Raw genomic sequence first — 10,191 nt, forward strand, 5'->3', positions numbered from 1 at the left:
TGCTAGCTGCAGCAATGTAAAGGTGTGGCTGCAATGAAGGTGTGGCTCAATCAAGCCATGCTCCACCCGCACACACAGTAAATGGTGGCACATGGCCCTAGAGTGGTGAAGAAAGCTTTAGTTTTTCTCGACTTTTAAACAGTTTAGCATACATTTGTTAGGCTCTATTTGTTGCATACAAACTGCTATCTAGTCCCTAATGTTAAAAGACTCTGGCCGCTACTTCGGGAGAAGAGAGCCTCGTCTAAACTCACAAGGTATGAAAGTTTGGGCTATCATATCTTTAAAACGAAGAAGATTGTGGAGCAATTCCTCTCATATTAATGAAAGATGAGGCTTTGCTTTATTGTTTTATCTGCCCTGTTGCTCTTTTGCTTTCACTACGAAAGAGCTGCAGGAGAGCCGACTACGTTTGGCGACTTTGCCAGCTTCTTTTACCACGGAAAAGACAAATCAAGGATTCCCAAGACAGAGAATAACTTTTTCTAGAGCCAGTGTTGATTATAAGACTCTCTAGGACAAGACAAGAAAGCAGTGTCAGCTCAAAAGTGGAGGTCAAAGCGAACACACAGACAGGACGACTGCTTTACCCTCGACCAACGCCTACGCGGTCTCGGGTAATGAAACACAGACAGACAAACCGAGTACCTAGTCCTCGCCTACGCAAAGCTGGGCGAGGCCAATAATAGATGGGGATATATCTGTGCAAGCAGTAGTGAAAGTCAAAGGAAAAGAATAGCTAATGTAATCTGTCAACAGATGGGATATTCTAGACACTTAGATACTGGTATGTACTGATGTTAAATTGATTGATTTCATGTCATGATTTGCCACGTGATAGGGATCAATCAGATAAAAATAGAACCTGCTCCTAAACCTGGTTTTATAGGATGGCTTTATTGCTCAGATAAACCAATTTCACAGCAGAGCATTTTAGATTGTTCATATCTAGTTTATGAGCCAGCTTATTCCGATTCAATTTGTTCTGATAACTACAACCACTATATTGCTGCTAGTAATTGTACCAATACCTCAGTCTGTCAAAATGGACAGATACAATTACTTGATACTAATGCTATATTTCTGTGTGTAAATGGAGAGTGGCATGCATTATGTGGTACATCATGGTCCTATACTCAAGCACAAGTTGTATGTAGACAATTAGGAAAGAATGCACAAGGTATACAGATACTAATGCATTATGATGAGTTGTGTACAAATGTTATTGTAGGAGCTATGCCAGTTAATGTTTCAGTACCTGCCAATATTTCAGTTTTACAAGCTAAGTTTGAATGTTATGGATATGAAAAGTTTCTTTACAACTGTTCAGATCATCGCTCATTCTCCTGTGATAATCTAATATCTCAAACTGAAATCACTGTTGCTGGTGTTACATGTCAAAGTAAAGTTTGATTGTATTATTATTAATTTTGGTAATATTTTATTTATAGGCTTGCCTGGCCATCCTTCAAGTCTTACTGTCAATACCCAACAGTCAGATATTATATTACATTGGGAATATGATGATGCTAATAATGTGTCTAATTTCAGTGTTTACTGTAAGCATAATAGGACTATTGATCCTCAACTGCACTTAAATTTCAAAACTGAGCTAAGCTTGCTGACAAAGAACAACAATGCAACACTGATTGGTTTATTAGCCAATACTGTGTACACATGCTGTGTGTCTGCTGTATTCCCTTATATGGAAACTGAATCAACATGCATTAATGTAACAAAAGGTGAGCTTTTAATTATTTTAACTTTAAAATTATTCTATATTTAGCTAGTGCCACACCATCATCATCAAATCGAACTATCCCATGGATTGGGGGAATATTTATTGGTATCATTATCAGTGCAGTGTTTGTTATTATCTTATTATTGATTATCAAAATTGTCATTACAAGAAGAAGTAAAGACAAACAATTTAAACCCAACAATAGGTAATCAACTACTTTATTTTATAACACTATAATGGTATTACTTTTAAAGGTCATCAATACAAAATGATAATGGTCAAAATATTGGAGTTTATTCTGAACTGTCGCAAAATTATTTCGAGCCTTTTTCTAATAGGAGGGATCCTGCAATTTCTTGTACTAATGATTATGAGAGTCCTGTTGATGTGAATAGAATGACTGTTAATGATGATCCAGTTTATTCACTGGCTGAAACTGAGGAAGAAACTGGTAACTATGACAAGTTACAAAGGAATTAACTGGGGCATTAATTTTTAATGTTAAAGTGTATTTCAGTTTTATTACCATTATTGTACATTTTATACGCATCATGTGACTCACTGACTGCTCAATGGGTGTGGTTATCATAGCTGGTGTACGTGTGTATATAAGCATACAGCAACATGCACATGCAATAGCTCAGTAACTTCCTAGAAAGCTGTAAACTATGGTACATTTCAATATGTTGTTCAAGAGGTACCAGTTGGCCCACTTCCTTATCTGTGTCAGCATAGCTGTTGTGGCAGTTGAATTTGCTGAAGGAACATGCACTAAAGGAGCCATCAGATATGATCCAGAATACAGTAATACAGTTGTACAGATATGTTTTAATAATAGATGGGGATACATCTGTACAGACAATAATAAAGAAACCAGGCAAAGAATAGCTAACATAATCTGCCAACAGATGGGATATTCTAGACACTCTGAATCTGATACTGGTACATGTATATATTATGTTTAAGTTGATTTTTTTTGTTATGATGTGCCATCATGTAGGCATCACTCGGATAAGATTAAATCCTGCTCCTAAACCTAGTTTTATTGGATGGATTTATTGTTCAGATAAACCAATTCCACAGCAGAGCATTTTAGATTGCTCGCATCAAGTTTATAGCTATCGCTATCGGCCCAATCTGACATGTCCTAACTACTATATTGCTGCCAGTAATTGTATCAATACCTCAGTCTGTCAAAATGGACAGATACAATTACTTGATACTAATGCTGTATTGCTGTGTGTAAATGGAGAGTGGTATGCATTATGTAGTACAACATGGTCCTCTACTCAAGCACAAGTTGTATGTAGACAATTAGGAAAGAATACAAAAGGTATAGAAGAAGCTCATTCTGTATGATATGTGTATAATAATTGTAGGAGCTATCACAGTCCCAGTGCCTGCCAATTATTCAGTATTACCAGCTAATTTTGAATGTCATGGGAATGAAAAGTTTCTTTGTAACTGCACAGATTCAGACAGCCAGTACACCTGTAGTAATTCTTTTACTGAAACTGTAGCTGGTGTTATGTGTCAAGGTAAAGTTTGATTCTATTGTTAAATAATTATTCTACTCATAGATTTGCCTGGTCCTCCTTCAAATCTTACTGTCAATAACCAACAGTCAGATATTATATTACATTGGGAATATACTGATGATGCTAATGGTGTGTCCAATTTCAGTGTTTACTGTAAACATAACAAGATTGTTGATCCTCAGCTGCACTTGAATATCAAAACTGAGCTAAGCTTGCTGACAAAGAACAACAGTGCAGCACTGATTGGTTTATTAGCCAATACTGTGTACACATGCTGTGTGTCTGCTGTATTCCCTTATATGGAGACTGAATCGACATGCATTAATGTAACAAAAGGTCAGCTTTGTAATTTTAATTTAAAATATATTCTATTTGCAGGGTTTCAAGAAGCTGGCTCTAGCAATTCTTCTACATTATCATCTACTCCTGCTGGTAACTTAAAGAATATAAAATTAATGGTTTCATTATTGTGTATTTTGTTACAGCTACTGCTACTGTAGCATCATCATCATCAAATGGAGCTATCTCATGGATTGGTGGAATATTCATTGGTATCATTATCAGTGCAGTGTTTGTTATTATCTTACTATTGATTATCAAAATTGTCATTACAAGAAGAAGTAAAGACAAACAATTTAAGCCTAACAAAAGGTATAATCAAATACTTTACTTATATAAGTATATGGTATTACTTATAAAGGTCATCATTACAAAGTGATAATGTAAATGTCACATCCACTGTTTACCATCAGTCAAGAGGTCAGACTCAGAATATTGGGATTTATTCTGATCTGTCGCAAAATCAATTTGAGCCGTTTTCCAATGGGAGGGATCCTGCAATTCCTGATGCTAATGATTATGAGAGTCCTATTGATGTGAATATAATGACTGTTAATGGTGATCCAGTTTATTCTCTGGCTGAAACTGAGGAAGAAACTGATAACTATGACAAGTTACAAAGGAATTAACTTCGTCATGAAAATATTAATAATCATTTTATATTCCATCAACTATTTTATAATTTTGTTGCTATTATAATGCATAGCTAATACAAATGGTATAAATTAAGTTTGTGTTGCACCCATGAAAGCTCTTGGTCTGGTTACAAATTAACAGATAGTGAATGCACATAGACATAGATCTATAAGCATTATAATGTAAAAATTGTGCTACAACATGTACCTTTATGCAATATAATGTACTGGAGGTGCTTTTGGTACATAATAACACAACACAATACAACATGTAATGGAGACCCATTCAATTTCAGTACTTTAATAAAGACTGTTTCTGATATACATGTACACAAAATCTCCAAGTACATGTACCTGCTTCTGTGAACATAAACATACATGTATGTATAAACAACACGTATTGTTGGCCTCGCCCAGCTTTGCGTAGGCGAGGACTAGGTACTCGGTTTGTCTGTCTGTCATTCATTCATTCTGTGTGCTAGATTTTGTCTTTGAGAATGTATATCTTTACAATCGCGTGCTCTAAACCTGTGAGAGCTTCTCTTCTGTTAGGAAAAGTCTTGCTTTACTGCTTCGAGATGTTTCGAGAACAGCTCTAGGTAGTACAAGCTTTTTAACTCACGAGAAAATGCCCAGCAATAGCGGTAGTACTCTGGATGTAAATGAGACTCTTTCCCAGTAGATCAAGGCTATTTATTTATTTAATATGTGTGGGACTCTTTAAATCTTCCTTTTTGGTGAGTTATAGCTACTCGAATTTCATCCCGAGTAAAGTGCTGTAGCAGTAGTTCGCTAGTCCATGGCTAGTCTAAGGATCCTAAACTCTCTTAAGTCACTCAATCTATCTAGGCAACAGTATTTGTGCCATTATAACATCATATAGCGCTTAGAAGAAGAGAAAAAAACGTGAAGCTTCCCTCTCACATGGTCTTGTTGCATTAATGCCACGCCTCCAAGCAGGAGTTGGCCCTGCAGCTTGCCAGTTCTGCAAGCATGCAAGAGCTAGTGTAACTGCAGCTAGGAAGCTAGCTGTTATGATAATCCCTCGGCCTCAAAAGCACAATTTCTATTTTTTTGCATAGCATGTTTATGATATTGTGGCCACAACAATAGCTGTGGTTGTGAAACCCATGATGTTTTTAAAATGAGAGTGCAATAAGTATAAATATACTGTATAAATAAGTGATAAATCTTGAGATGCTAATGGGAATTTATGAACACGTTTTACCAATTTTTGGGATTCTAGAGTCCCATCATACTTTTCACACTTGCTTAGTCCAGGCTGTCAGCACTTTTGATCTATATCATTTAAATATACTGGCTTAGGCTAGCTAAGTATAACACATCCCAAGCAGCTTTAGGGGCGAGGCCACGCACCTTTGGTGTCTCGTTTTATACATTAATGATGATGGATGATATACATTTATGACCTTTAAACATAATGGTTCATGTACATGTATATAAAATGCCTCATATTAAAGTATATAATAAGTATACTTGTGTGTGACTGGTTGTTGAGGGATATCCATTAACATGATAAGACCATCAATATCCTTATTAGGATTACAACCACACGACTGACAAGAAGAGGAAAGGGGAGGGGAAGGGGAGGGGCTGATGGTTGAGGATCTGGTCATAGATATTAGAGTAAATGAAAGGGATAGGAAACTTCCGTTGCATGGGCGGATTATTCCATTGAGATTATTAGGTTGCCTAGCAACTTAAGCTAGTTACCCCTGGCCAGACTTGCTCTCTCCATCTCTGCAGCACTGATTCTCACCTATAGCACTCACACAGTAGTGATTGCAGTGCCATATGATACTTCAAAGTAATCAGCTGGTAGACCACTATCATGCTATAGCCAAATATAACAAGATTAGGCTCTTCTATTGCATTTATTAGCGATTAAAAGTTAAAAAAGTACTAGTTTGTTCTTTGGTCCCCATTATCTCAAAAGCAATATTATAAATGAAAGATTTAAAGCAAGCCCCTATTAAAGAATTCTTTTCTTTAGGTCTTCCAACTTTAATAATTCCAAAAGCTTGTTTTCTCGACATTTTATGCTCAAAAACAAGTAAATTTTTCGTATTTAGTTGGGTACCATTATCTCACTGCTTGAACGAGTAATGACTAAAGAGACTTAAGATACAGAATCTAGATGAGTTATTCTGGGTCTTCCGCCCATTATCTTGTCTTTGCAAAGCATACTTTTGCTATTACAAGGGACGAATTAAGGCCTAGTCAGGCTAGTCGCCCATTGTGGCGATGGAAAATATTCAAAAAAATAACAGCTAGAGTATACTAGTATCCGGATTCCTCCGCTTTCTAGGGTAAATAGCTTGATTTCCCGGGAACGGAAGTTTCCTATCCCTTTCATTTACTCTAATATCTATGATCTGGTACAATAGAAACAGGTTGCATCTATAAACATAAATACATATAATTATGATCGTGTGAAATTGTAGGTTTGTTATGTGTGTACACGTACATGTATATGTGAATGTGAATGTTATGTTGTTTTACAAATTCACACTACTTTTACATGTCTGTGTTTATAATAGTAAAGAATAAAGGAAAGCTGACAAACACATAATGTACACACAACATGATGAGCTCTTAAATCAGTAAACAAGGATAAAGAAAGAGTGGGGCAGGTGTTGAGGGTAAATGTACCTCTTTCTCTTTATCGTCTTGTTGTTCTTTTACAGAGACCATCCTCCATGTCGGGTGACCATCCTCCATGTCGGGTGACCATGTTCATTAGGAGTGAGTTGTGAGTCACAAGTGGACTCGTCTATATCATCATAAACCACACCCTTTGCCACAACCTTGAACCTCTTGGTCTACATAATACAAATGAACAAAAATATAACACCTACATGCACTGAATTCATAATAGTGAATTCTATGTATTGATTGTGAATGTATAAATGTGTTATTATGTTGGTACTTTTGCTTTCTTGTTTGTGATCAGAGGACGGAATCGTTTCTTGATTGGTTTAAAGTCATCGTTGTCATCGTTGTCACTGTCATCTTGCAGATTATCAACAGTAGTGTCTTTACCTTCAATAACAATGAAAATAATAATAATAATAAAAATAAAAATAATAATAATAATAATAATAACAATAATAATAAACAGTTACTCATACCATTATTACTAGTAGCAGTAGTATTATCTTGGTAATTAGTAGCTGTATTGGACTGAACAGTACATGAAGTATCACCAACAGGACCAGTAGCAGTAGAACCAGTAGCAATAGAACCAGTTACATTAGCTTTAGTAATAGTAATTGTATCAGTTACATTAGCTTCAGTAATAGTAATTGTATCAGTTACATTAGCTTCAGTAATAGTAATTGTATCAGTTACATTAGCTTCAGTTACATCAGGACCAGTGGCAATAGAACCAGTATTAGTAGGAGGATTAATAACTGGTGGTATAGTATTAGGTATAATAGTATTAGGAGGAACATCAGTCACTAGTGAAGAGTTAATAGTCTCATTGATTGGTTGACATGTATTAGTGGTAGATTGAACTTGAGTCTTCTTAATATCAGTATGACATGTACACTGACAGAGTGTCCCCCTTCCATTTTCATCCCCAGCATTAGGTAGTATAGAACTGTTACATGAGGTGGTTGTATTGTTAGTATTGGGTTCAGTGGATGAGGGTTGTTTGGGTTTATTGGATGAGGTGAGTTTTGATTCATAGTTGTGTTTCTGCCATGCTATTGTGGAGCAGAGTAATGCAAGACTCTTCCCACTACCTGTTGGACTCTCCAATAAAGCATTGTCACTTTTATTAAGAGCCTGAATAATCTGAGAGAGAAGAGAAACAAGAGAGAAGAAGGTTAAAAAGAAAAGAGAGTAACAAAAGGAAAAATAAAAACAAAACGTTTTAAAGGGTTAAAAATTACAATTTTTTCACTTTCCTACCCATATTAGCTTTACACTGAATTTAAAAGTTACTATTAATTTACTTTAGACATCATCTGGAGTTGAGTGGGATAGGGTTTGCATGGAAAGCGAACAGGAACGCCAGATATTGGATACAGATCATTCCTAACCTCCTTGGGAGCCTCCATTTTATTAATACACGTGACCGCCCAAATGGGCGTGGTGATTTAATCTAGCAGTTACCATAGATAATAGAGTAAATGAAAGTAAATGTACTCTAATATCTATGCAGTTACAAATTTATCAACTTGGATAAGATACAGTAAATTTTCGTGATGTTCAACTACCTACTATTTTTCAACATAGTTTTGGTAGCAGTTGGAGTTGCTGAAGGAACATGTACTAGAGGAGCCATCAGATATGATCCAGCACACAACAATACAGTTGTACAGATTTGTATTGCTAATAGATGGGGATATATCTGTGCAGCTTATAGTGATGCTCAAGAAAGAGTTGCTGACGTTGCTTGTCAACAAATGGGATATTCCAAATACTCTAACAATGGTATGGAATAATTAACTTGTACATGTATGAAGTGCACTGCCTTTTTATGTGTAGGGATCACTGCGAAAACCATAACTTCTGCTCATCATACACCTCATTTTATACAATGGCTTGATTGCTCTGATAAACCAATAATACAACAGAACATTTTAGACTGTTCACATCAATTGTATGAGCCAAATTATCATTCAAATCACCAATGTGGCAGTTATGCTGCTGCTAGTAATTGTACCAATACCTCAGTCTGTCAAAATGGACAGATACAATTACTTGATACTAATGCTGTATTGCTGTGTGTAAATGGAGAGTGGCATGCATTATGTAGCACAACATGGTCCTCTACTCAGGCACAAGTTGTATGTAGACAATTAGGAAAGAATACAATAGGTACGAGCCCATTCATTGTATTACTAATGTGTTTAATGATGTAATTCTATAGGAGCTATGCCAGTTAGTGTTTCAGTACCTGCCAATATTTCAGTATTACAAGCTAATTTTGAATGTCATGGGAATGAAAAGTTTCTTTTTAATTGTTCAGATTCAGACAACCAGTACATCTGTAGTACATTTACTGAAGCTTTTTTTGGTGTTATGTGTGAAGGTAAAATTAGATTACACTATTAAGTAACATTATGTTGGTAGATTTTCCTGGCCCTCCTTCAAATCTTACTGTCAATAGCCAACAGTCAGATATTATATTACATTGGGAATACACTGATGATGCTAATAATGTGTCCAATTTCAGAGTTTACTGTAAACATAATGTGACTGTTGATCCTCAGCTGCACTTGAATATTAAAACTGAGCTAAGCTTGCTGACAAAGAACAACAATGCAACACTGATTGGTTTATTAGCCAATACTGTGTACACATGTTGTGTGTCTGCTGTGTTCCCTTATATGGAGACTGAATCAACATGCATTAATGTAACAAAAGGTTAGCTTTGTAGCTTTAATTTAAAATATGCTCTTATTTAAAGGGTAGCTGCACCCCAAAATTTTTTTGCCTGGAATAAGTTGGTAATGAAGAGAGAATGATAGGAAAAATAGCTAAAATTATTAAAAAGTACTGTTTCTGTACTAAATCTTGGGTCAAAACTTGTAATTTTTTGCCTTACATCTTGTCAAATCACTTCCGGTGATGGGCGTGGTCACGCAATGACGTAGATGGGGGAACATTAGCAAGTGTCTGCATTAAAATATTAACAACTTTAAGGCTGGATTTCTAAATTCTGCGTGCAATAAAGCAGCTAAGAGGTATTTTGCAATTATTAGAAGTTATGCAGAGCTAAATTATGCAGTCAAAATTTAAACTTGCCGTTTAGTAGTTTTTTCAAATAGATAGATTTTGTTACCAGTATAACTGCTTGTAGTTAGCTCTTGATTAGTTCTATATGGTCCACTTCATTAAATTGCTTTATTGCATGCAGAACTTAGAAATCCAGCACTTAAAGTTGCTAATAATTATTTCAATG

At 35.7% G+C, this 10,191-nt stretch overlaps 4 protein-coding genes across 7 annotated transcripts in view; 3 read left to right on the plus strand and 1 right to left on the minus strand.

The window, feature by feature from the left end:
- The window catches only part of LOC100635447 (Fanconi anemia group J protein homolog), a 27,288-nt gene extending 18,938 nt beyond the window's left edge, over window positions 1–8,350 (minus strand). Inside the window, exons 1-4 of one of the 3 annotated variants that reach the window (XM_019999157.1) lie at window positions 8,237–8,350; window positions 7,406–8,075; window positions 7,204–7,316; window positions 6,996–7,096 (exon numbers count right to left, since the gene is read on the minus strand). In XM_019999157.1, the coding sequence (XP_019854716.1) occupies window positions 6,996–7,096; window positions 7,204–7,316; window positions 7,406–8,075; window positions 8,237–8,341 (989 nt within the window). In that variant the 5' untranslated portion in view covers window positions 8,342–8,350. Of the gene's footprint in view, window positions 1–5,750; window positions 6,822–6,926; window positions 7,097–7,203; window positions 7,317–7,405; window positions 8,076–8,236 lie in introns of those variants that run through there. The other 2 variants (XM_019999161.1, XM_019999163.1) reach the window with 2 other exon arrangements.
- Window positions 680–2,252, plus strand: LOC109583725 (uncharacterized). 2 transcript variants are annotated; one of them, XM_019999169.1, is made up of 6 exons: window positions 680–787; window positions 842–1,180; window positions 1,232–1,402; window positions 1,452–1,742; window positions 1,787–1,946; window positions 1,996–2,252. In XM_019999169.1, the coding sequence occupies exons 1-6, from the start codon at window positions 760–762 to the stop codon at window positions 2,219–2,221; spliced, it is 1,215 nt and encodes a 404-aa protein (XP_019854728.1). In that variant the 5' UTR covers window positions 680–759; the 3' UTR covers window positions 2,222–2,252. The 2 variants fall into 2 exon arrangements, with proteins under 2 accessions (XP_019854728.1, XP_019854729.1); XM_019999170.1 differs by lacking the exon at window positions 842–1,180 and having other exon boundaries at window positions 687–787; window positions 1,996–2,251.
- On the plus strand, window positions 2,374–4,347 carry LOC109583722 (uncharacterized). The gene is made up of 7 exons (XM_019999166.1): window positions 2,374–2,683; window positions 2,742–3,074; window positions 3,121–3,279; window positions 3,322–3,615; window positions 3,658–3,711; window positions 3,765–3,930; window positions 3,980–4,347. Exons 1-7 carry the CDS (start codon window positions 2,410–2,412, stop codon window positions 4,245–4,247), a joined length of 1,548 nt encoding a protein of 515 aa, XP_019854725.1. The 5' UTR covers window positions 2,374–2,409; the 3' UTR covers window positions 4,248–4,347.
- A 37-nt stretch (window positions 8,351–8,387) lies between the features above and the next one.
- LOC109583724 (scavenger receptor cysteine-rich domain superfamily protein-like) overlaps window positions 8,388–10,191 on the plus strand; it is a 2,468-nt gene continuing 664 nt past the window's right edge. Inside the window, exons 1-5 of the mRNA XM_019999168.1 lie at window positions 8,388–8,475; window positions 8,520–8,717; window positions 8,772–9,104; window positions 9,157–9,318; window positions 9,360–9,653. Coding sequence (XP_019854727.1) covers window positions 8,424–8,475; window positions 8,520–8,717; window positions 8,772–9,104; window positions 9,157–9,318; window positions 9,360–9,653 — 1,039 coding nt within the window. The 5' untranslated portion in view covers window positions 8,388–8,423. The remainder of the gene's footprint in view (window positions 8,476–8,519; window positions 8,718–8,771; window positions 9,105–9,156; window positions 9,319–9,359; window positions 9,654–10,191) is intronic.

Source organism: Amphimedon queenslandica, unplaced genomic scaffold, assembly GCF_000090795.2.
Source record: "Amphimedon queenslandica unplaced genomic scaffold, v1.1 AMPQUscaffold_13286, whole genome shotgun sequence".
Classification (NCBI taxonomy): domain Eukaryota; kingdom Metazoa; phylum Porifera; class Demospongiae; order Haplosclerida; family Niphatidae; genus Amphimedon; species Amphimedon queenslandica.

Excerpts from the sequence above, each read along its gene's own strand:
- LOC109583725 (XM_019999169.1), top strand. The coding sequence starts at position 760 with ATGGGATATTCTAGACACTTAGATACTG. Across the intron at positions 788-841 it reads TTCTAGACACTTAGATACTG|GGATCAATCAGATAAAAATA; the intron begins GTATGTACTGAT and ends GCCACGTGATAG. Across the intron at positions 1,403-1,451 it reads TGCTGGTGTTACATGTCAAA|GCTTGCCTGGCCATCCTTCA; the intron begins GTAAAGTTTGAT and ends TTTTATTTATAG.
- LOC109583722 (XM_019999166.1), top strand. The coding sequence starts at position 2,410 with ATGGTACATTTCAATATGTTGTTCAAGAGGTACCAGTTGGCCCACTTC. Across the intron at positions 2,684-2,741 it reads ACACTCTGAATCTGATACTG|GCATCACTCGGATAAGATTA; the intron begins GTACATGTATAT and ends GCCATCATGTAG. Across the intron at positions 3,616-3,657 it reads ATGCATTAATGTAACAAAAG|GGTTTCAAGAAGCTGGCTCT; the intron begins GTCAGCTTTGTA and ends TTCTATTTGCAG.